This window comes from Papio anubis, chromosome 10 (genome assembly GCF_008728515.1).
Source record: "Papio anubis isolate 15944 chromosome 10, Panubis1.0, whole genome shotgun sequence".
Taxonomy (NCBI): domain Eukaryota; kingdom Metazoa; phylum Chordata; class Mammalia; order Primates; family Cercopithecidae; genus Papio; species Papio anubis.
The window spans coordinates 107526544-107552070 of record NC_044985.1 but is presented as its reverse complement, the minus strand read 5'-3'; the positions used below and the strand labels follow the sequence as shown (position 1 = coordinate 107552070).

The 25527-nt window shown below is 41.1% G+C and overlaps 1 protein-coding gene across 1 annotated transcript in view; it reads left to right on the top strand.

The window, feature by feature from the left end:
* AP1S3 (adaptor related protein complex 1 subunit sigma 3) overlaps positions 1 to 23174 on the top strand; it is a 78308-nt gene extending 55134 nt beyond the window's left edge. Inside the window, exons 2-5 of the mRNA XM_003908009.4 lie at positions 3381 to 3559; positions 5245 to 5353; positions 15234 to 15371; positions 21832 to 23174. Of these exons, the coding sequence (XP_003908058.1) occupies positions 3381 to 3559; positions 5245 to 5353; positions 15234 to 15371; positions 21832 to 21867 (462 nt within the window). The 3' untranslated portion in view covers positions 21868 to 23174. The remainder of the gene's footprint in view (positions 1 to 3380; positions 3560 to 5244; positions 5354 to 15233; positions 15372 to 21831) is intronic.
* The last annotated feature ends 2353 nt before the right edge of the window (positions 23175 to 25527 follow it).

The following is a 25527-nucleotide window of genomic DNA, read 5'->3' as shown; positions in this document are numbered from 1 at the left end:
AATTCCAGACTGAAGGTGATTTTTCTTAAAGCTGCTGATGAGGAGGGTTTTTAAATTGGTTTCTCATCACCTGTGATGTCTTGGGCCTCATATCATTATTATGATGGATGTTTCTTTTCTAAGATTACCTATTCACTATTCACAATAGAAAGTGAATAGAAAGACATGGACCCACCCATCAATGGTGGAATGGATAAAGAAAACATGGCAATATACGTATATATCACGGAATACTATGCAGCCTAAAAAAGAACAAAATCACGTCCTTTGCAGCAACATGGATGCAGCTGGAGGCCATTATCCTAAGGGAATTAACACAGTAACAGAAAATCAAATATTGCATGTTCTCACAAGCAGGAGCTAAACACTGGATACTTATGAACATAAAGATGGTAGCAATACACACTGGGGACTTCCAAAAGGGGAAAAAAGGGAGTGGGGCAAGGGCTAAGAAACTAACTTAAGTACTATACTCAGTGCCTGGTTGACAGGTTCAGTTGTACCCGAAACTTCAGCATCACACAATATACCCATGTAACAAATGCACACATGTACTCCCTGAATCTAACACAGAAATTGAAATTATTAAAAAAGTTATTTGTAGTTACCAGGAAAAAAAAAAGATGAATTATTAAGAACCTCAAGCTGGGCATGGTGGTTCATGCCTGTAATCACAACACTCTGGGAGATGGAGGCGGGAGGATCACTTGAGCCTAGGAGTTTGAGACCAGTCTGGGCAACATAGGGAGACCTCGTTTCTACAACAAAATTTAAAAAGTATTTGCTGGGCATGGTGGCACATACCTGTAATCCCAGAACTTTGGCAGGCCAAGGCAGGGGGAATCACTTGAACCTGGGAGGTTGAGGCTGCAGTGAGCTATGATCATGCCACTGCATTTATTTATTATATATAAATAAATATTATATTTATTTATATATAATAAATAACATATATATATTAGCCAGGCATGGTGGTGCATGCCTTTGGTCCCAGCTACTGGGGAGGCTGAGGTGGGAGAATCGCCTGAGCCTGGGAGGTTGAGGCTGCAGTGAGTTATAGTCATGCCACTACACTTCAAAAGAAGACCTCAAATTCTGTAGGCTGGGGGGGTGGGCGGGCAGTTAGGGGAAGATCTGAGTAAAAAGCATGATTTCATTTGACCCTCAGATATCACCACCTAGTGAGTTGTAATGGTTTATGTCATGACATTTAGGCCTCAGCCTTTTCAATAGAGTTGAATCTTGTTTTTTTGTTTTTTTTGTTTTTTTTGAGACAGAGTTTCGCTCTTGTTGCCTAGGCTGGAGTGCAATGGAGTGATCTCAGCTCACTGTAACCTCTGCCTCCCAGATTCAAGCAATTCTCTTGCCTCAGCCTCCAAGTAGCTGGGACTACAGGCATGCGCTGCCACACCTGGCTAATTTTGTATTTTTAGTGGAGACGGGGTTTCTCCGTGTTGGTCAGGCTGGTCTCGAACTCCTGACCTCAGGTGATCCACCCACCTCGGCCTCCCAAAGTGCTGGGATTATAGTCGTGAGCCACCGCACCCAGCCTGAAGTTTAAGCTTTTATCTGTAAAATGTTTTCTTAAAATCTAATAATTTTTTGTTCCCAGTATATATAATTTCCTTCATTATATAATTAACTGAAACAATGCACTTTATTTTTTAAAAACAAAACAACTGAACAAAATAAATTATGATTCTAAACCTGATCTTCTGAGACCGTGGATTGAGAACGCTTAATTCTCATAAAATAAAGATTAGGCCATCTGACAATTTCCAAAAATTAAATATACCATACCTGCAAGGGTTTTTAAAAATTTCTTTTTAAGAAAACATTCTACCAGAGCCTTAAAAAATTTAGTGATGGTGTCTCACTGTGTTGCTCAGGCTTGTCCCAAACTCTTGGGCTCAAGTGATTATCCCGCCTTGGCCTCCCAAAGTGCTGGGATTACAGGTGTGAGCCAAGTGCTGTACCTTCCAAGGTTTTGAAGTAAATTTCCAGATGTTCTAATGTCTTCTGCTTATTTAAACCTTTTAAAATTCATCACCATCATTTCAAATACACATTTTGAAACTTATTTGAAAATAAAATCAGGTTGTTTCCTGGTGTAGCCAATACACTGTCTAAATTGTTAGGAGTCTATGGTGATGCCAAAGACAATTGCAACTTGAGATGGTTGATTCTGAAGCTCTCAGCCAAGTAACATGCAAAGTGGAGGAAAGAGCTTACATTTAAGGCTGGCTGCAGTGGCTCATGCCTGCGATTCCAGCGTTTTGGGAGGCTGAGATGGGCGGATCACCTGACATCAGAAGTTCGAGACCAGCCTGTCCAACATGGTGAAACCCCGACTTTACTAAAAACACAAAAAATTTAGCTGAGCATGGTGGTATGCACATGTAATCTCAGTTACTTGGGAGACTGAGGCATGAAAATCGTTTGAACCTGGGAGGTGGAAATTGCAGTGAGTCGAGATCATGCCACTGCACTCCAGCCTGAGTGACAAAGCAAGACTCTGTCTCAAAAAAAAAAAAAAAAAAAAAGCTTACATTTAAGACAGCGTCTCACTTTCTCTTGCCCCTTGCTTCAGCCTCACTTCCTTTTCTTCTCCCCTTTATTTCTATGTTATCATTATGTTTCCATAGTTAAATATGGTGCTGGAATGTAATTTGTAAAGTAAACCCTTCTATTGCCTTAACATTTTTTTTCGTCTTGTAAAGGAAGAAATTAATGTTTTAAAAACAGAAGTACTACTACTTTCTTGATGTATTTTTCCCTATATGTGTTTATAACACTTAAAAAGAATTAAAATAAGGCCAGGTGTGGTGGCTCATGCCTGTAATCCCAGCATTTTGGGAGGCTGAGGCAGGGTGATCACCTGAGGTCAGGAGTTCAAGACCAGCCTGGCCAACATGGTGAAACCCCGTCTCTACTAAAAATACAAAAATTAGCTGGGCATGGAGGTGGGGGCGCCTGTAATTCCAGCTACTCAGGAGGCTTTGCAGGAGCATTGCTTGAACCCAGGAGGTGGAGGTTGCAGTGAGCCGAGATTGCGCCACTGCACTCCAGCCTGGGCAGCAGAGCGAGACTCTATCTCCATCTTAAAAAAAAAAAAAAAAAAAAAAAAAGAATTAAAATAAAAAATTTAGTTTTCTCCTTTAATAAAAGTAAGCTGCGTCTGTGATACACACATTTCTTTTTTCTCTGGTGGGTTAAATATAATTTGCCAGATGAGATAGCTTCCATGCTGATAAGTGTTTTTTCTTCTGTTCAGAATTATCTTTCTATGTAAATCCATCACTGAATTTCAGTGTCTTTGCAGAACGGCAGAATGACTTGGTTGATCAGGTTCTGTTTTTTGTGTGCTTTGTTTGTTCTAGATACATTTCATATTGCTCTTCAGTCGACAAGGGAAATTACGGCTACAGAAATGGTACATCACTCTGCCTGACAAAGAGAGGAAGAAGATCACCCGGGAAATTGTTCAGATTATTCTCTCCCGTGGTCACAGGACAAGCAGTTTTGTTGACTGGAAGGAACTAAAACTTGTTTATAAAAGGTGTGAGTAACTTTTTGAGAGCTCAGTTTCTCAGTCTTGCTTTGGTTTGTTCTAATCCTGAACATTTTAGATTGCTATATAGCAATTCCATCACTTACTGAAATCTTTGAAGGCTGGAGCCCAGATATTTGTACCAATAGACTAACTAGAAAATAACTCTCATTTTATTGAAAGAAATTCTAGGTGCCAGGATTCAGGATTCTAGGTAAATAAACTACACCTTGATAGTGCATGCATGCATTTAAGAAAAGTGGTATGAAAACCTGTTACATTCCCGGCATTGTTCTTTTTGAATTTTTTGGAGATGGAATCTCACTCTGTCACCCAGGCTGGAGTGCAATGGCATGATCTCGGCTCACTGCAACTTCTACCTCCTGGGTTCAAGCGATTCTCTTGCCTCAGCCTCCCAAGTAGCTGGGATTGCAGGCATCTGCCACCATGCCTGACTAATTTTTGTATTTTAAGAGAGATGGGGTTTCACCATGTTGGCCAGGCTGGTCTGGAACTCCTGTGCTCAGGTGATCCACCTGCCTCGGCCTCCCAAAGCACTGGGATTACAAGTGTTAGCTATCATGCCCAGCCATTCCTGGCATTGTTCTAATGGCTGTAAATACATCAGTGAACAAGACAGATGACATTCCTGCTCTCATGGAGTATACATATTTATTAAGTAACCAAAGAAAATATTGTCAGTTAGTAACAAGTGCTTTGGAAAAAATGTAGGTTAGTATGACAGAGAGGTGGGGATGTGTTCAGTGGGACAGCTCTTATTATGCCTATTACTTGAATTTGTAATGAGTACATTGAGGACACAAAGAGTTTAAGTAGTCAGTTCCCAGTCACAGTAATTGAGTGTTAATTGCTGGAGCCAGGCTTCAAATCCAGATCTTTTTGGCTTTAAAGCCTGCGTATTCTTTTTACCATACCTGCTTGCCACGGCAAGACCATTACTAGAAAGGACCCACCATAGGTGAGAGAACTAAGCCTGAGAGGTAACATGATTTTGCCCTTGGAGACCCAGGTAATTGATGCCTAAGCCAGGAACAGAACACAGCTAACTTGACCTTGTATCCAACACTCCACTGCAGCTCTTGGAAGGAGTTATGCTACTTAGATATGCTCTTGCAAAGGGTGTCTATAAAACTCATTGGGAAAAACAGAGGTAACCTTCACAGACTGATATTCAATGGACTAAATTACCAGCAAGTGCCTGCAAAGCTCCATCTGCTGGGCCCAAGGTTGGAGTCTGACAAGTTGAGGAGGGAGGCTCACACAGAATGACTGAAGTCCATTGTGAAGCGGGAGAGTGGGGAGCGTGGGCTCTTGACAGCACTGGTCAGGGCTTTCTATTTTACAAAAAACAATTGACAAGCTGGAGAGGGGTGTGAAGACACCCTGATTACCAGGGGTGAAAGGATACTGTCCTCCTGATAATAGCTCTTCAAGGTACAATTTTGTTGAGAGCCTTTCATGCGTAATTAACGGAAGTAATCCAACCCCCACAGCATTTTCATATATTCTGATTTATATTTCAGGAGGCTATTGGGGGTGATGAATAATGATTTCATTCTTGGATGAGGAGAGGCTCGGGGGGGAGGAGGTGACTTTACATATTCACGGGAAAAACTGTCTCCAGGTTGCTTAATGTATCGTCATATTTTCCTTTTGTTATTTTTCATTTCAAGGTATGCTAGTTTATATTTTTGCTGTGCAATAGAAAATCAGGACAATGAGCTCTTGACGCTAGAGATTGTGCATCGTTACGTGGAGCTGCTGGACAAATATTTTGGAAATGTAAGTGTTGTCCTTGTCGGTTAGGATTAGCTACAGTCCCCATCTCAGCTCTTACTTCAGTTCTGTCTCTCATCGCATCCCTTTTCTCTCTCACATCTAAAATATGAATTGAACTTGAACCAAAGATCACCTTAGTCCCCTAAGATTAGAATACAAGACTTTTCTCCCTACCTGTAATTCTCAGTAAATGAAAGACCCAAAGCTTTCCTTTTTCCTTTTTAAATAGAGACAGGGTCCTGCTATGTTGCCAGGTTGGTCTTGAACTCTTGGCCTCAAGCAATTCTCCCACCTCAGCTTCCCAAAGAGCTAGGATTATAGGCATGAGCTACCACGCCCGGCCACCCAAAGCTTTCAAGAGGTGGATGTATCTTTATCTTCATACTACAAATGCACCAGAGACCTTATTTCAGTGAACCAGAATTTAACTCTGAAGGATTTCTTGATATTCTGTTCTTTATACTTCATTGACATTGTCATCTCTTTTCTGTTTTGACTTTTTATCCTTTCTCTGGCTTTTTTTCTAAGCTATAAGTATTCTTAGTTATTTATGCATAAGAAAAATAGCAACAAACAACAAAACCAGATCCTTTTCTTTCACATTGTTATTCAATAATCTTTTTGCACTTTCTGCCAAGCGATATGCTATACTAGGTGCTCCTGTCCTCAGAACTCATTCACTTGGCCGTGCTTACAGCATGGGTCCATCTTGACTCTCCAAGGAAATCAGCAAGTTACCACTGAACCCTCCTGTGGGTTGACACCAGCGATTCCTCTTGAGTCTTCACCTGCCTTCACCTGCTTCTCGCTGCAGCACCGTACCCTTGTTCACCATGATGCTTTCTTTAAATTCTTGATTTTGCCATGACATTGATTTCTGCTGACTCTTGTCCTGTTATTTCTGAAGGCCCCTCCTTGGTTTCTTCCACTCAGCCATCCCTAAATGCCCTCATTTCTTCCTAACTCTGTGTGTACTGACTCTCTGCCCTGGAAATCCCTTATTACGTGACTCTTCTTCCCCTGGTTGGTGACAGTCTTCACTGGGCTTCTCATGGTCCAGAACCAAACTCATCTACTGAAAATCTGTTCTGTCTTGTGATTGGAATTTGTTATGTTCCAGGATCCTTCAGTGCAAAAGGATGCTGTTTCTTTTGTCTTTTTCTACACTTTACTGGAATCTGCCTCTATCTATTCAAATTGGGCTGACATTCATTTCCTTCTTTCCACTCTCACTGGTATAGGTTCACTTGGAATTTCAATTTCGCTTTTCTCTTAAACATCCTACCTGGCTTTTTATGCCTCTGAGCTTTTCTCTGTTCGCCCTCTTGCCTTATTAGTTACCATCTTCCTTAAAAAACCCAGATATAGGTGTGGCATTCCTTCACAACCACTTTCCATCATGTACAATAAATAAAATCAATCTCCCTAGCCTGTCGTTTAACCTTTCAAAGCATGGATCCCTGACCACTCCTCCAGCCTTGTTGCACTTCCCTTTTTTATTGACTGATTTATTTATTGAGACAGAGTTTTGCTCTTGTTGCCCAGGCTGGAGTGCAATGGCACGATCTCTGCTCACTGCAACCTCTGCCTCCCGAGTTCAAGTGATTCTCCTGCCTCAGCCTCCCGAGTAGCTGGGATTACAGTCCCCCGCCACCATGCCTGGCTCATTTTTATATTTTTATTAGAGATGGAGTTTCACCATGTTGGCCAGGCTAGTCTTGAACTCCTGACCTCGGGTGATCCGCCTGCCTTGGCCTCCCAACGTGCTGGGATTACAGGCGTGAGCCACCGCCTCCAGGCCTCATTTCCCTTTTTATATACCTGAGAGTTCTCCAGCAACAAGGAATGACCTTGGAGTGTCCCTCATTGGCACCCAATTTGCTCGACCACCAAATTGCAATTCTGTTGAGACCATGCTTGGTGACTCATTGTATACCCCCACCGCTTAACTTGTAACAGCTGTGGGCCAGATCTGATAGCAAATGTTCCAAAACATTTAATCCAGTTAACAGTCTTAAGAAATAAATCACTGGATTTGGAAAGCATTTTCTTCGCTTAATACCTTCTTCCCTTACTCACTGAAGATTTTTGTTAAGTGTTAGGATAATTTGCTTCCAGAAGAGTTTTTTTGTTGTTGTTGTTATTCTCTTTAACAGAATGAGCAGTATTTGCAATATTGAACACATTTAATCAAATTTGTTGCAACACTTTTCATAAGGATGAACACTGGATAGATTTCTAAAAGAATTTTTCCTCCTTCCCTTTTCTTCCCCCTTGCAAATGATATTGTAAGACCTAAAATGTTGCTTCAGGGATTTCAGGTTGTTGGTCTGTATATAACAGCAATAAGACAACTAGACCATCTTTTCTTTCTCCTCTTGGTGTACCAAGTTTATTTTCATTTTTTTAAAGGAAAAATTTGCAAATGTATAATAGCACGTTTTCAAACATATTATTTAATTTAATACTTTCTACTATTCAAATGAATTCTCACATTTTTGTACTTTTCTTTGAAATAAACTACAGACTTCGCCTTTTGCAAGAGCCTGAAGAAGTTTCCCTGAAGTCTGAGCATTCCCATAACCTGCCTTCTCTTTCTCCTTTCTGAACTCTGGCCTGACCTGTCGCATTTTCGTAGATTAAACCAACTGTGATAATGTGAATTGTGGCTGAATTTTGATCTCAATCTATCTGACCAAATTTCAACCAGACATCTCAGGGCATTCTGCTTCTCAAGAGAACTTGAGTGACCTTCGCCCATGCTAAACCCAGTTAAAGTACAAAGAGAGTTAGAATGAATTCCCATTTCTCTAACATTAATTTTCCATTCTATTTTGGTATACCTTTGGAAGCTCTGTCTTTGTCATGTACCAAAATTTAATTTATTAAAAAATTCAATGAATCTTTCATTAAGCTAAGAGCAGCTAAGAGCAATTCAAGGCTGTGTGCCCAGTAGAAGTTCAGTTCTTATTAATTAACAGTAATGAGCAAAGACTTCCAGTACTGATTCTCATTGACATAATCTCAGCAATAAAATATTTCTCTTTGGTTTTCTTTTCCTCCCATATTAATACTAAAGCTTTCCTTGAATTCTGCCCTTATATAATGTTATCTAGGGGAAAACTTGGTACTGAGCTTCTCTTATAACACTGGAAAATATTATCTGCTGAAGACAGATGGATGAAAATCTCTGGCTACTAATTTAAAATATATATATTTTTAGCACTTTTCAATTCCAAGGAGATTTACAAGGATTAACTAGTTAATCTTCCGATCTTCAGTAAGTAGCATTAACCCCAAATTATAGAGGCTCAGGGGAAATGCCTCAAAGTCTCATGCCAGATAAGAGTCTGAGGATTTAGATACCTGCCACATTTCTGCATTACAGACTATAGTGTGCATTTTTACTGGTGCCTCCATGTGTGAGGGTGTTGATGTCCCAGAGAGCTTTTGAACTTGATGTAGGGAGTTTTTTGTGTGTTTGTTTTTTGCTGTTGGGGAAGAGTGCTATGAGTCCCCCAGATGCCGGTGTAGGCTCACTGACTCACCAGTTCAAGGATTTGGGGCCTATCATGTATCTCTGTTTTACAGATGAGAAAAATGGCCCTCAAAAAGGTTAAGAGAAGTGTTTACTTTGCTAACCTTGTCGGGCTGCTGGGAGGGGCAAAGAGATGGCGTGATAGCAATACTCAACAAACTCTTCATTGCTATATAGTTGTACATTGCATTATAATTATTCTTGTTTTATTTTATTTTATTTTTTTTTTGAGATGGAGTCTCGCTGTTGTCTCCCAGGCTGGAGTGCAATGGCGCGATCTCGGCTCACTGCAACTTCTGCCGCCTGGGTTCAAGCAATTCTCCTGCCTCAGCCTCCCTAGTAACTGGGATTACAGGCGTGCACTACCACGCCTGGCTAACTTTTGTATTTTTAGTAGAGATGGGGTTTCGTTAGGTTGGCCAGGCTGGTCTGGAACTCCTGGCCTCAGGTGATACACCCACCTTGGCCTCCCAAAGTGTTGGGATTACAGGTGTGAGCCACTGTGCCCGGCCTGTTCTTATTTTATACATAGCTTTATGGTACTTATATAGTTTACTGTTATTTGAAGCATTTGCTGCATGTAACTTGAAACATTTTGTATTTACTTTAGAGCATAATTTAATAAGGACATGTGCTTCTTAGATTCTGTCCAAAAGGATTCAGTTGGTGAAATGCCAGAAATAATCTCACTGCATCATGAATTCTGCTGTAAGAAAAGAACTTGAAGCCAAAGTACAGTAGAGCACAAGGCTAGGACATTGAAGATAAAGTTAAATGATAGTTTCTATCTTTGCCCATGTTGCCCAGTCTGGTCTTGAGCTTTTGACCTCAAGTGATCAGCCCGCCTCGGTCCGTGAAAAGTGCTGGGATTACAGGTGTGAGTAATTAAGCAGTAGCTTCAGAAACGTGAATTGGGACTGGGAATGGAGGCTCATGCCTGTAATCCCAGGACTTTGGGAGGCCAAGGTGGGGGGGATCACTTAAGGTCAGGAGTTCAAGACCAGCCTGGCCAACATGGTGAAACCCTGTCTCTACTAAAAATAAAAATAAAAAAATTAGCCAGGCCTGGTGGCATATGCCTGTAATCCCAGCTACTCAGGAGGCTGAGGCAGAAGAATTGTTTGAACCCAGGAGGTGGAGGTTGTAGTGAGCCGAGATGACTCCACTGCACTCCAGCCTGGGTGATGGAGTAAGACTGTCTCAAAAAAAAAGAAAAGAAAAAGAAAAAGAAAAAGAAAAAAAATTGAATATGAACTGGTCTAAGGGTCTTCCTGGATGTTTTCTCTCATTCTCAGATGGCAGCAGACTCAAAGAATAACCATAGGGTAGCACTTTCCAGTTGCTGTATGTGAAATAGTTGCTCAGTTGTAACATTCTTTATAATGCCTATGGAACTTGCATATTCATTTCTCTTTAGATCTAAAGATAGTAACTGTATATCAAGGGGTGAGTGTGTGTGTGTGTGTCTGTGTGTGTGTGTGTGTGTGTCGTGTCTCTAACTCTGCATACCACCTTACCTTACCCTTATCCCTTGAAACTAGTACAGTAAATTAATTGCCCCATGGCTGCTGGAGGACCCAGACCTGGAGATGCGTCAAAGTGGGGTATAAGAAGTTCCTAGAGAATTTTCATTAGTATCTGTCAGGTTCACTTTGCAGGATTTTAATTGTTTGTTTCTCCTAATGAGGCTCCTGTCTGTCTTGGATTCCTGGTCTACGCCTGCCATGAACTCTGAGGTTCCTCAGCTTGCTACTATAACTCCTGACTTCTGCCTTTTCTGACCTCTGGTAACTGCTTACTTCTCATACCTTCTTTCATGTACATGGATGTCTGATCTATTGTGATTTCTCTTTGTTTCTTTCTATTGCTTAAAACTGCAAAAATGATGCATATTTTTACATACCCCTCTAAACATATAGTTTTTAAAAATGGGATTTCATTCTGCATATTATTCTGCAACTTTCTTTTTTTCCCCCTTACTAGTCTATCTTAGAGCTCTTGCCATATTTGTGCATGTAAATCTACCTCATTCTTTTCAGCTTCTACATAGAAAATGCTTGCAACATATACAACAGCAGGGAAAGGAGACAGTATCTGTGATACCGAAAGAATCATTCAAATTTCTAAGATAAATATTACAATAGAAAAATACAAAGTCTTTAAGAAGCAATTTGTAGACAAGGCAAGAAATGGAAAAGGCCAGTGCACATCTAATAAGATGTATAGTCTCACTAATAAGCAGGGAAGTACGAATTTAATTAATGTTCATCTGAAAATTTGGAGACTATCCATTGCTGGAGATGGCATAAACAGGTAATCACTCCTACTGTTAGTGAAACTTTTAAGTTTTATAGACTACTTTGGAGGACCACATTTTAGTATTTATCAGTTTTAAATATATAAATCCTTTGACCCAACAATTCCCCGAGGAATTTATTCCTACGCTATACTCAAATTAGTGTACAATACACAACAAAAATTATGGCAGCATCATTTACAATAAAAAGTGGAAACAGCCCAAAGTCTGCCCATATCCATAAAGGAACTGCTTAAATGAACAACGGTATACCCCCAGTATGCCATGGTAATTCTGTGTAGAAGTTGGATTCATTTGGATCTGTCAACTTTAACCATATTCCTTGTGGAGTTTGCTAGTTTATTGACCTAACTTGTAAATTATGGAGGAATTTGCTAAAATATTGACATCTATTTCATGCAAAGTTATAGCATTCAGTACAACCATAGAATTGTATCTGGGATGCCATTAATCTCTAGCATATTAGAAACAAGGCCTATATCTATTTATTTTTATTTTTTGAGAAGGAGTCTTGCTCTGTCACCCAGGCTGGAGTGCAGTGGCATGATCTTGGCTCACTACAACCTCTGCCTCCCGGGTTCAAGTGATTCTTCTGCCTCAGCCTCCTGAGTAGCTGGAATTACAGTCGTGCACCACCATGCCTGGCTAATTTTTATATTTTTAGTAGAGACGGGATTTTACCTTGTTGGCCAGGCTGGTCTTGAACTCTTGACCTCAAGTGATCCACCTGCCTCAGCCTTCCAAAGTGCTGGGATTACAGGCATGAGCCACCGTGCCTGGACAAGACCTCTTTTTAAACTTGCTCCTTCATTTATCTTACAAGCATTTTTCTGTGTCTTACAATGTGCCAGAAACCAGGGATATAAAGATGATGAAGACAAAGTTTCTGTCCTGAACTCACAGTATGGGGGGAGTGATTAGTAATCAATAAGCATAAACTAGTGCACAGAAGATGTAGGTGAGAACCCACAGGAAGTGATGTGAAATGTGAATGGGGAAAAGGGGATTTGGGGAATCGCCATGTGCCTGACTTTTGAATTTGGCCTTGAAAAAATGAGCTTGGTTTTGCCAGCAGGAGAATAAAGAAGAGGACATTTGAGGACACGATCCAAGAATTCTTGGAATGTGCAGAGGGCAAAGGCACAAAAAAGCACCGTGACATTGTGAGTTTGTGGCATGTGTGTCAGATGCACGGATGAGCACTGGCGCAGGAAACCAGACAGCAGGGCCCAGGCTGGTAAAGATTCCTATATGCCTTTGTCCTGAAGACCCTACACAGGAGAGGCACAAGATCAGCATTTTAGCAAAGCATTAGTGGTCAATGGTCTTGAGCAGGCACAGCCGCCACCTGGAAGGTCATTGCAGTGGCCTGATTGAGAAGTGTTGCAGGCCTGAGCAGCAGCTGTGAAAGCAGAGAAGGGAGGAAGGGTAGGGACTTATTTAGACAATAGAATCAGTAGGAACTGATGACCAAATCCAGAGGGATGAGATCAAGGGAGGGAGAGGAGTGAGTGGGGAAGGGGAAGTATGTTGGTTGAACTCTAGAATGAATTAGATGGCACAATTAGAAAGAGGTTGCAACTCCTAAGCAAAATAGGGATTAAAGGAAAAAGAATAATCTTGATGTCAGTTTGGGACATGGTGACATGGATTGAGGAATAGGCAAGTAAATATGTCTAGTTAGTGGGTGAAAATATTGGACTAGTGGCCCAGAGGGAGATCAGGGCTAGTCATCTAGGTTTGTTGAGCTCCCCGCATGCTAGACATAGCTGTAGAGAGCCAGCAAGATGATCCAGGAGAATGCATTTTGCAAAGAGAAGAGGCTCCCTTGAGGAACATGAATATTCAAGGAGAAGATGGATGGGTAGAATATAAGTAACATGAAGCAGAGATGTTTGTCTGTTCTGTTGATTGATATGTGCTAGGCACACCTTAAATACTTCTTAAGCAAATGCAGGGTAGGAGGGAGATAAATTGTCCAAGGAATCTGAGAAGGAATTATCAGAGATAGACGAGAAAAACAGGCATTAAGCGGTATTGCCAAAATTAGGAGAGCAAAGGAGAAGAGATTTTCAAGGAACAGAGATTGGTGAAGAGGACCACATGCAGGTGAGAGGTAAATGTTGCGGAGGTCTGGAGACTTTCTTCTTTTTTTTTTTTCTCCTCCCTTTTTAAAAAAATTATACTTTAAGTTCTGGTATACATGTGCAGAACATGCAGGTTTGTTACATAGGTATATATTTGCCATGGTGGTTTGCTGTACCCATCAGCCTGTCATCTACATTAGGTATTTCTCCTAATGCTATCTCTCCCCTGGCCTCCCACCGCATGACAGGCTCTGGTGTGTGATGTTCCCCTCCCTGTGTCCCTGTGTTCTCATTGTTCACCTCCCACTTATGAGTGAGAACATGCAGTGTTTGGTTTTCTGTTCTTGTGTTAGTTTGCTGAGAATGATGGTTTCCAGCTTCACATCCCTGAAAAGGACATGAACTCATCCTTTGTTATGGTTGCATAGTATTCCATGGTGTATATATGCCACATTTTCTTTATCCAGTCTAGCATTGACGGGCATTTGGGTTAGTTCCAAGTCTTTGCTACTGTGAATAGTGCTGCAATAAACATACATGTGCATGTGTCTTTGTAGCAGAATGATTTATAATCCTTTGGGTATATACCCAGTAATGGGATTGCTGGGTCAAATGGTATTTCTGGTTCCAGATCCTTGAGGAATCGCTACACTGTCTTCCACAATGGCTGAACTAATTTACACTCCCACCAACAGTGTAAAAGCATCCTATTTCTCCACATCCTCTCCAGCACCTGTTGTTTCCTAACTTTTTAATGATCGCCATTCTAACTGGCGTGAGATGGTATCTCATTGTAGTTTTGATTTGTATTTTTCTAATGACTAGTGACAACAGCTAGAATAGACAATTGGGATCTAATTAAACTAAAGAGCTTCTGCATAGCAAAAGAAACTATCATCAGAGTGAACAGGCAACCTATAGAATGGGAGAAAACTTTTGCAATCTATCCATCTGACAAGGGGCTAATATCCAGAATCTACAAAGAACTTAAACAAACATAAGAAAAAAAGAACAACCCCATCAAAAATTGGGTGAAGGATATGAACAGACACTTCTCAAAAGAAGACATTTATGCAGTCTGGAGACTCAATGAGCAGAGTTTCAAGAGAACAGCTTCAGTTGGGTGGGTGGGGTATGGTATGGAAAGAGAAGGTGTCAGTGAGTAGAGGAATAAGTAGGGAGTAAGACAGCAAGGATAGTGTGTGAGCATGGGAAATGAGCCTTATTTGGATGATGGGAGCGATCTTGCCATACTTGCTACACTGAAATAAACACCAAAATCTATCAGACTCTGCTTTGCTGTGTGCCAGGCGTTCTTGATGTGAAATCCCCCAGTCCAGCGGCCTCAGCATCACCTGGGAACCTGCTAAAAGTGCAGATTCTCAGTTCTTATCTAGACCTCCTGAGTCATAAACTCTGGGGGTGCGCCGCAGCACCGTGTGTTTCAATGAGCCTTTGGAATGAGTGTGAGAACCACTGGTGCTGTGACATAATTTTGAGAAAAATTAGCACAGTTGAGTTAATTTTCCTCTGAAGAGTTAGTTTCTGAGAGAGTTCTAAAGCTAGAAGCCAAGATTTACAGAGCAGAGAGCAGGAGCAATGAAGCTGTGCCCTCCTGCCTGGAATGCAGCTGTGGCTCAGTTTTCTTGGTGCAGATAGAAAGAGGAGCCGAGTGGCCTCATTCCCTTACTGAGCCTCAAATTTCCTGTTGCAACACAAAACATTATTATCTAAGGACATGCTTTGCTTTAATAGAATGTGGCATTCCATTTATTAAAGGCCTGGCATTCCCTGTTCTTTTTTTCTGTCCTTAAAATGCCATCTGATATTTTAATTTTTGGTATGCCACATGAGTGCAAACCGAAACAGCTCGAGATTCGGGCAGATGTTTCCCCTGATACAACTGCAAGTTTATCAAAAGATTTGTTTTTGTTCTACCAGGTCTGCGAGCTGGATATTATCTTTAATTTTGAAAAGGCTTATTTCATCCTGGACGAGTTTATAATAGGTGGAGAAATTCAGGAAACATCCAAGAAAATTGCTGTCAAAGCCATTGAAGACTCTGATATGTTACAGGAGGTCAGTACACTTTCCCAAACCATGAGAGAAAGATGATGATGATGATGATGATGATGATGATGATGATGATGATGATGATAGTGTTAATAATTATAATATTAACCAAGACTTATTGAGTACTTACTGTGTGCTGGGTACAGTTTCTGAACTATTTATATGTATTAGCTTATTTAATTCTCACAACAACTTGAAAAGGTAGGTGGTGTTGTTATTCCCACTTTACAGATGAGTAAACCGAGACCGCAAGAGGTTGAATGACCTGCTCAATTTCACACAGCTAGGAAGTGTGGAATAGAGATTTGAACCCAGGTAATTGGGCTTTAGAGTCTTTGTTCTTCACGTTTGGCTGAGCTTTGGAGTGCAAGAGTCCTTCACTGCCAAAAAGGTATCAAATACTTAGTGCTATTCTTTTCAAGAATAATTTTATGAGATGTATAAAAAGACTCTCATTAAAATACCTGTGCTGCCCTGGGAAAGGAGAATAGCAGTACGTTGTTATTTTGTTTGCCAGGGATATTAAAGCTTTATTATCGCGCATGGCATTTATCATTTTAATTAAAATTTCTTACACCTTTTGGGAAGGCTGTGTGTGTGCTCCTGTTTGCATAAAGAAATTGGGAACACCAAGGCTTGCTTGCCAAGGTGTAAATGGACCCAGAAGCATCCATTTGGTACTGCCCTGGACTCTGGGATTTCTATATAAAATAAAATGGGAATGTTCTTTTAGAAGCAGCACAGATTTACATCATTATTCCTCAAGGAACTTACCTACATTAGCCCCTTCATTCCTCCCAGGACACTGTGAGAAAGAGCACTTCACTGACCTCTGCCGTCCCAGATGAGATGCTCTGAGGGCCTGGGTTCCATCCCAGCCTGGCCACCTCTAGATTCTTCTTCCCACAGCCTCAGTGGGTCTTCCCATCTTCCTATTTTCAAATAAGTAGGTCAAGAGGATCCACAGCATTGTAAAGTACCTTTTTAAAATTGGCATTTGGCCGGACGCAGTGGCTCACTCCTGTCATCCCAGCACTTTGGGAGGCCGAGGCAGGCAGATCACTTGAAGCTAGGAGTTCGAGACCAGCCTGGCCAACATGGTGAAACCCCATCTCTACTAACAACACAAAAATTAGCCGGGCATGGTGATGGGCACCTGTAATCCCAGCTACGTGGGAGGCCGAGGCCGTAGAACCACTTGAACCCGGGAGGCAGAGGTTGCAGTGAGCTGAGATAGTGCCACTGCACCACCTGGGTGACAGAGCGAGACTCCATCTCAATAAATAAATAAATATGTAAAACTGGCATTAAAGCTATTTTTTTTCTGCTATTTGGAATAGGGTGATTAAATTAACAAAACACTATTAGGTGTGAACTCCCAGCAACTGTTTTGGTGCATCTTTAGGCTGATTACTTGCTCCCGCCCAGCCAGAGGATCAGTCCTCTGGTGAATGGATGTGGAGGGAAACATCTATTCCAGTGGGTGCCGTAAGCAGCTGTGTGTGCCCATTAGAAGGCCAATGCATTCACTACCAGAGGTGTCTCACCTCAAAAAAATGCATTTAAACTCTGATGTTGATTTGGCCGCCTCCAAATGCCACAGGGAGGAAAACTTTACAAGGCATTTGAGAAATCGGTGGTTTGGAAATTTCATAAAACAGTGTTTCATAAAATATACTGGGAGTTGGTGGCAGGTGGAGGGGGCGGAGGTTTTTTTAACTTCAGGACTTCAGGGTCCTGACTGTGGAATCTCCTCACAGGAGAAACACTTTTTAACGGGGTCTGTGGCACTTCAGTAATTAAAGCTGAATTGAGGGCCAAGACACACCTGGGTTAATTTGAAATCCTCTCAAATTAGGAAACAGGTTGTCATAAATTTGGTGTTGCTAGTTCTATTTAAGTCTAGGAATTAGGTATTTCAAGAGTGAGCTCTTTTACAATTAAACGCTAATTGGTAGTTCATGTTCCTGGTGACTGAGTGGAGGGGCTTGATGGGTAGGTCTCAGGGGACCTTGCATTTAGCCCCGGTGTCCCCATTATGAGCAGGCAATGTCATGGCCGCCCTCTCAGTCTCTTCTGTTGCATTAACAACACTTGCCAAATACAGAGCGTGTTATTAGCCTTCTCTTGGGCTCTGGTATTCAGTGAAGTCAATGAATATTTTGGGGAACTTGTTGAAAAATTGACTTTGTATATCTTGCCTGCTTAAGAAGTTTAAACTGGATAGGAGCCAGTAATATACTTGCATAAAGGAAAACAATTACTGCTTTTTTTTTTTTCCTGTGTTTTGGACCCAATCGTATATTTGTAGTAACTGAAGGTTAAGGGAGACCTTTGTGACATTGCTTTAGCTGTGAGAACAGCTGTCTATCTTCAGTAGCCCCTAAGACTTTTTTCTAACTCCTACTTAATAACAGTTTCTTAGAATAATAATAACTTTTAAAAAGCTACACCTGCCTGCATATTTAGTAAGACGACACATAGTCTCAAATCTCCAAATGCTCAAAGCTTATTCTGAGTGTGTAGTGGCTAGATGTTGATAAGAGGAAAAGAGAGGAACTGTTTACTTGGTTGTGAATACTTATTTGGGGGTAACAACAATGTGGATAATGGCACGAAGTTATTAGAAGGAAAATTAAACCCTCTGGCCAGGTGTGGTGGCTCATGTCTGTAAGCCCAGCACTTTGGGAGGCCGAGGTGGGCGGATCACTTGAGGTCAGGGGTTCGAGGCCAGCCTAGTCAACATGGCAAAACCCTGTCCCTACTAAAAATACAAAAATTAGCCGGTCGTGATGCTGCACATCTGTAACTCCAGCTACTTGGGAGGCTGAGGCAGGAGATTCACTTGAACCCAGAAGGCAGAGGTTGCAGTGAGCCAAGATTCTGCCACTGCACTCCAGCGTGGGTGACAGAGCAAGACTGCATTTCAAAAAAAAAAGAAAAAGAAAAAATGCTGGGCACAGTGGCTCATGCCTGTAATCGCAGCACTTTGGGCCGAGGTGGAGGGATCACGAGATCAGGCGTTCAAGACCAACCTGGCCAAGATGGTGAAACCCTGTCTCTACTAAAAATACTAAAAATACAAAAATTAGTGGGACATGGTGCTGGGCACCTGTAATCCCAGCTACTCAGGAGGCTGAGGCAGGAGAATCGCTTGAACCCGGGGGGTGGAGGTTGCAGTGAGCCGAGATCATGCTACTGCACTCCAGACTGGGCAACAGAGTGAGACTCTGTCTTAAAAAAAAAAAAAGAAAAAAAAAAAGAAAATGAAACTCTCAAAGGTGATAGTGGTCAGTAACCACAGGACTTGCAATATGTGGGAGCAACAAACAGTAGATGTTTTACCCCGACTAACAGCCTGTCAAGAAGAGGGGCTCAAGGCCAGGTGCAATGGCTCATGCCTGTATTCCCAGCACCTTGGGAGTCCCAGGCAGGAAGATCGCTTAAGTCAAGAGTTTGAGATCAGCCTAGGCAACATAGTGAGAACCTTATCTCTACAAAAAAATGATAAAATTAGCCAGGTATGGTGGTGTGCACCTGTAATTCCAGCTACTCAGAAGGCTGATGTAGAAGGACCGCTTGAGCCCAGGAGTTTTGAGACCAGCCCAGGCAACATAGTGAGAACCTTGTCTCTACAAAAAGTAATAAAATTAGCCAGATATAGTGGTGTGCATGTGTAATTCCAGCTACTTGGAAGGCTAAGGTGAAAGGATCACTTGGGCCTGAAAGGTCGAGGCTGCAGTGAGCAGTAATCACACCACTGCACTCCGGCCTGGGTGAGTCTTGGAAAAAAGAAGGGAAGGGCCAGATTGTATCTCACGAGCAATAGGATACCATGTGCCCTTCCCAGTGTTGGGGTGCATGGGAAACTGGTAGGTGCACCCCAACACTGTCACCCTTAAAAGCGTAAACCATGTTAACAGCTAAGCCAAACCACAATGCAGTAGGAAGTCGTAACATGCAGTGTACTATACGCATAAGAAACACCACAGAGCTAGATGTATCCAGAAGAGGCCCCAAGATACAGACTCCAGCTCCTGTCTTACGAAGGTAAGGGCAACTAAGGTTCTGCCAACTCTAAAAGTTTGCCCCAAACCTTTAAAGTGGCAAGCTCAAGAAAATACCAACTTTTACCTTATTTGTTTACATAGCTTGAGTAACAGCCTGGCTTGGCTCAGACAGGGCAGCCAGTGTGGTGTTTAGCAGACTGAGTCATCTGGTGATGTGAGTAGCGCCAATGACTAGAGGCCACTGAACCACAAAGACAGGAAAGTGTCATCTCCAGACCCCTCTCAAGGCTGCAGGCAGGGCCTAGCAATGCCCCCATCTGGTCATGGGTTTTTGTCAACTTTGCAAAAGTAAGATATTTTAACTGCAGAAGGTACATAGCCATACAATATAATATATGATAGAGGAGTGTCAAACAATTAATTAATGAAAATAGCATGCAACTGTTATTTATTTGGTGCTATTTGTCATCTTCAAAATTCGTAATCTGTGGTCATTTCTTTTCTCATTCTAAGTACACTTTATACCTGATTTTGTATTTGTAACTTTATATTCCCATGTAAATGGTGTAAACTCTAGATTCCACAAAACCAGCATGGCCCAATGGCCCGTATGATCCCTCTGCTAAGTTAAAAGATCCCACGGGCAGCAGCTGTAGAGGGGTACGGGACTGTCTCGGCCAATGCCCCCTTAGGAAGTGAGAGCTTTGTTGAGCAAATGTGGATGACTGAACACAAGTATTTTTCGGCAGAGGAACTCTGGGATTCTAGATAGAGCCGGTGAAAACCAGTTGGAAAACCTCCTTTGAAGGTAAGGGCAGATTTCTAGCCCTGGTATCTCCTGAGCAATCTTGCTCAGCCAGTAGCCTTGGTCTCTTCAGCCCATGTCAGTCCGCGTATTTCCCGGCAGGTTCATATGATTCATATACCCTGGGGTTTAAACTTAAGAGTGAGTTGAACTTGGATTGCTAAATGAGCAGATGGTGACTCAAACGAAAGAGGCAGATTGACCTTTTGTCCTCTTGAGCTTTCCTATTGATTCCACCTGGGGCCCTGGTGTGACACAAATATATATGTTTGAAGTAGGAGAGCGTGCAAGAGAAAGCCCATCTGTCTGGCATGGTATAGGACCGGCAACACCACTGTTAACTTTGAACTCTACCTGTAATTGTGAGTCTGTTCAAACATTTTTTTTAAATGCTGAAAAAAAATATTATGGCTTTGGGGCATGTTAGCAAACTTAGTAACTGATGGGCAGTATGAAAAGAATGAGATCACATCCTTTGCAGGGACGTGGAGGGAGCTGAAGGCCATTATTCTGAGCAAACTAGTGCAGGGACAGAAAAACAAATGCTTCATGTTCTCACTTAAAAGTGGGAGCTAAATGATGAGAACACATGGACACATAGAAGGGAACAACACACACTGGAGCCTTTCAGAGAGTGGAGGCTGGGAGGAAGGAGAGGATCAGAAAAATAACTAATGGGTACTAGGCTTAATACCTGGATGACGAAATCATCTGTATAGCAAATCCCCATGACACACATTTACCTGTATAACAAACCTGCACATGTACCTTTAAACTTAAAAGTTAAAAAGAAACATAATTGGTATACTTTGGGAGGAAGCCTTTGAAAACATATGGCAGAAATTATATATTTTTTCCTGTCAACTTGGTAGAGAAGTAAAGGAATTCTTAAGAATTTTGGTCTGTTTATCTTTTTTGTCTTGACAATATGCATAATAAAGATGCTTTGCACAATATCGGTAATGATACATATGTTATACAGATATAATTCAGAATTCTCTAATACAGGTACCTGGATGTGGTCCTCCTGATCATTTTAGCAAGCATGCTTATCTTAAGTCAACAATGATATCTTGGCAACTTTGCTTTAGCATTTCTCTCTCTCTCTCTCTCTTTTTTTTTTTTGAGACGGAGTCTCACTGTCACCCAGGCTGGAGTACAGGGGCGCAATCTTGGCTCACTTCAACCTCCGCCTCCCGGTTCAAGCAATTCACCTGCCTCGGCTTTCCGAGTAGCTGGGAATACAGGTGCATGCCACCACACTTGGCTAATTTTTGTATTTTTTGTAGAGATGGGGTTTTGTCATGTTGGCCAGGCTGACCTCAGATGATCTGCCCACATCAGCCTCCCAAAGTGCTGGTATTATAGGCATGAACACTGCGCTGGCCAAGTATTTCTCTTATCAGACATTCCCTTTATGATCAAGCTTAACTTTTTCTCAGTTGAAAGTTACTTAATTCCAGCTCCATATGGATGTGTATACAAATTATACTCAAACTTTGATTAGAATGCAAAGATTTTATGTCCATGTATCCTTTTGACAACTTGTTTTCAACAATGGCAAATAAATAAAAGAATGCAGAAGATTTCACAGTCTGAGGAAGGATGTGACTTAAAGGGAAAATTGTTCTAATTTATTGTTCGCTTTCAGACAATGGAAGAATACATGAATAAGCCTACATTTTAACTGGAAATCTACTTGAAGACTCCAGCACTACGTGTTATGAAGCTGTAAATAAGCAACGCCTCGCATCCGGTTTTTTGATGGAGACTCAGGCACCATGCCAAAAATAATTTAAAGGGATTCTTTGTTAACTAACAAAGTTAAAGTTGTTTAACATATTTATAATTACTGTGTGTCTGTATTATTAAAAAAAAACAAAGAAAAAAAAGTATGTGTCTGTATTATACTGTATAGGGTACTTGTAGCTCTAAATGTTTCAAGTAACTACCACCTAACCCAACAGACAATATTTGTAATGTTTTAACTCCATGTTATATATTTAAGCCAGTTTAGATAAATTAGATGCAATTTTTTGTTTTGCATTTGATCTTCTACTGACAGGTTAACAACGATGTTGGAATAATCCATGATTTTGAATGTGAAGTATATATGATGTCATTAATACATTTTCTAAATGTTTAGCTTTTTAACTTGTATAATAATTCAAAATTATGTTAATAGTACAGAGTTTATATGTAATGCTAGACATTTTTCATACACTTAATAGTACTGTAACTGCAATTCACATACAAAGTGTCTGATTTTAATGTGCTGAATTCATTTTTTGTTTCAGAATTGGGATTAAGAAAATAACCAAAGAGTATAGAACTTAATAAGTGTTTTCGATAACTTAGAAGCTGCTATCTTGACTGAGGTTTTAATTTATCTTTTAACTGAATATAAGGGACATTCCAATAAGGTTTTCTACAAACTATATATTTATTAAGGTTTATAGAGACCTAGAGATACAGCGTCTATGACTTCCTTTATTATTCTAAAATAGTATAAGAATTAATAACAACAGCAATAATAATTATTGCTACTATTTTTTAAAATTCATGTTCCAAGCACTCTTAGATGCTGGAAATGTCATTTCAAATATGTTTTAATGTATCTCTAATGCATTTGAAGGCCTATTACATGGCTTGCTTAGAGCATTTAAGATTGTCATGGCCTATATGGTAGATTCTTTTCCTCCTTTTTTCTTTTCTCACCCTTTCCTCCCCAAGGAAAAGATTTGCTGCTGACCATTATTACTGTAAATATATCACATTTGTGCTTCCTGGAATGAAAATTCTGTATAACCAGGTACTAACAGTGATCCAACATATTATAGGGAAATAGCTTGTATGCTGGGTGTAGTGGCTCACACCTGTAATCCCAGCACTTTGGGAGGCTGAGACAGGTGGGTCACTTGAGGTCAGGAGTTCGAGAGCAGCCTGGCCAATATGATGAAACCCCATCTCTACTAAAAATACAAAAATTAGGCCGGGCGTGGTGGCTCACGCCTGTAATCCCAGCACTTTGGGAGGCAGAGGTAGGAGGATCACGAGATCAAGAGATCGAGACCATCCTGGCCAACAGGGTGAAACCCCATGTCTACTAAAAATATAAAAATTAGCCGGGTGTGATGGTGCATGCCTGTAGTCCCAGCTACTCGGGAGGCTGAGGCAGGAGAATCGCTTGAACCTGGGAGGCAAAGGTTGCAATGAGCTGAGATTGCGCCACTGCACTCTAGCCTGGGCGACAGAGTGAGACTTTGTCTCAAACAAACAAAATAATTAGCTGGGTGTGGTGGCAGGTGCCTGTAATCCCAGCTACTCGGGGTGCTGAGGCAGGAGAATGGCTTGAACCCAGGAGGCAGAGGTTGCAGTGAGCCAAGATCACACTAGTGCACTCCAGGGTGGGCAACAGAGCAAGACTCTGTCTCAAAAAAGAAAGAAAAAAAGAAAAAGTAAAAGCTTGTAGTATTCTGTCTTGCTGCCTGCTATTTGATGTTTTACCTATGCATTTTCAATGTTAGCTTTGAGGTCTGGTATCATTCATATTAGAGTGGTTTGGGACCTCCAGTGATTTCCTAGAAGAGTATGTTTCCTATTGGATTCTTTGGGAGATCCCATCTGGTAGATTTTTAGAGAACCTGATGGAAAAATATTCTCTTTAGTTCATCTCAGCAGACATATTTAGGGAAAACAGCAAAGCAAGCAGGAGAACAAAGGGAAAAATTCACGAATTCCTCAATATAACCATTATTCAAAGCAAATAACTCAGATTAGCATGTTATATAATCATTAGGCTTTTACTATCTGATATTTCTTCAAGTTACCATGTAATTACAATTATGGCATCAGCTTGAAGTTTATCATACATGATTGATCACTCTGTTTACTTTAGCTTACCTTCAGTTTTGTGGTTTAACTTTTTAATGTGGTAGAATTCTTTCTTTTCTTTTCTTTTTTTTCAGACAGAGTTTCGCTTCTTGTTGCCCAGGCCAGAGTCCAATGGTGTGATCTCAGGTCACTGCAGCCTCCGTCTCCTGGGTTCAAACGATTCTCCTGCCTCAGCCTCCCGAGTACCTGGTATTATAGGCATGCACCACCACGCCCAGCTAATTTTGTATTTTTAGTAGAGTTGGGATTTCTCCATGCTGGTCAGGCTGGTCTTGAATCGCGACCTTAGGTGATTCTCTCCGCCTTGGCCTTCCAAGGTGCTGGGATTACAGGCATGAACCACTGCCCCTGGCTGAATTCTTTAGTTTTCAATACAATTTTGTAAAGATGGACCTCATGTAAATCCGTCACAGTTTTTCCAGTTCTTTTGAGATTTGTCACCATATTTGGATAAAGGTATATCTTGAACCTCACTCAAATGTACTACACATGTTCTAGATAATTCCATATTAGACACTGTAGCTATGGACAGGGCTTCTCAGACTTCATATCAGTGTCACTCGTAGAAAGTAAATGTGTCTCGTCCGGGCGAGGTGGCTCATGCCTGTAATCCCAGCACTTTGGGAGGTCAAGGCAGCAGATCACCTGAGGTCAGGAGTTTGTGACCAGCCTGGCCAACAAGGTGAAATCCTGTCTCTACTAAAAATTCAAAAATTAGCCAAGTGTGGTGACGCACACTTGTAGTGCCAGCTACTCAGGAGGCTGAGGCAGGAGAATCGCTTGAACCCGGGAGGCAGAGGTTGCAGTGAGCTGAGATCGTGCCACTGCACTCCAGCCCAGGTGACAGAGTGAGACTGTCTCAAAAAAAAAAAAAAAAAAAAAAGAAAAAAGAACGAAAGAAAGTAAACATATTTATATGGCACAGTGGGGTAAATTTGAGGGATTTTAGGGACATCTTACATGGGCCAAGGCTAAAATAGTCATTGTGTTTTCTCTATATTATATAATTACCATGAAACTACCAAGGGAAAGGAAAGACAATAAATGTTAAATTTCTATAAAACTTTCAAAATAAAATGTTTTAACATTTTTTACTGAGGAACTTGGTGTGTTTTCATGCATATACTTTTTTAAAGTCAGATTTATGTTTGACATTGCTACTCATAATTCCTGGTGTTGTCTCTTTAATGTGACCTCTTTATTTTCTTGGTACCTACCAACAAGAAGCAACTTCAAAAGTAAGTGGTAGCAAATGGGAGAATAGTGTTTCCTGCTTTTGCTCCTACTGACTTTTCTCATCATTCACCTACATTTTGGTAATCTGATTTCTTTATATGTAATTAATGATGTGATCATTTTTTAAATCTAGTGACAGCTCCTTTTCTTTCATTAACAAATGTAAAGTTGACAGTTCTTGTGATAAAGCAAATGGATTTTTGATTCAAACTGTTTT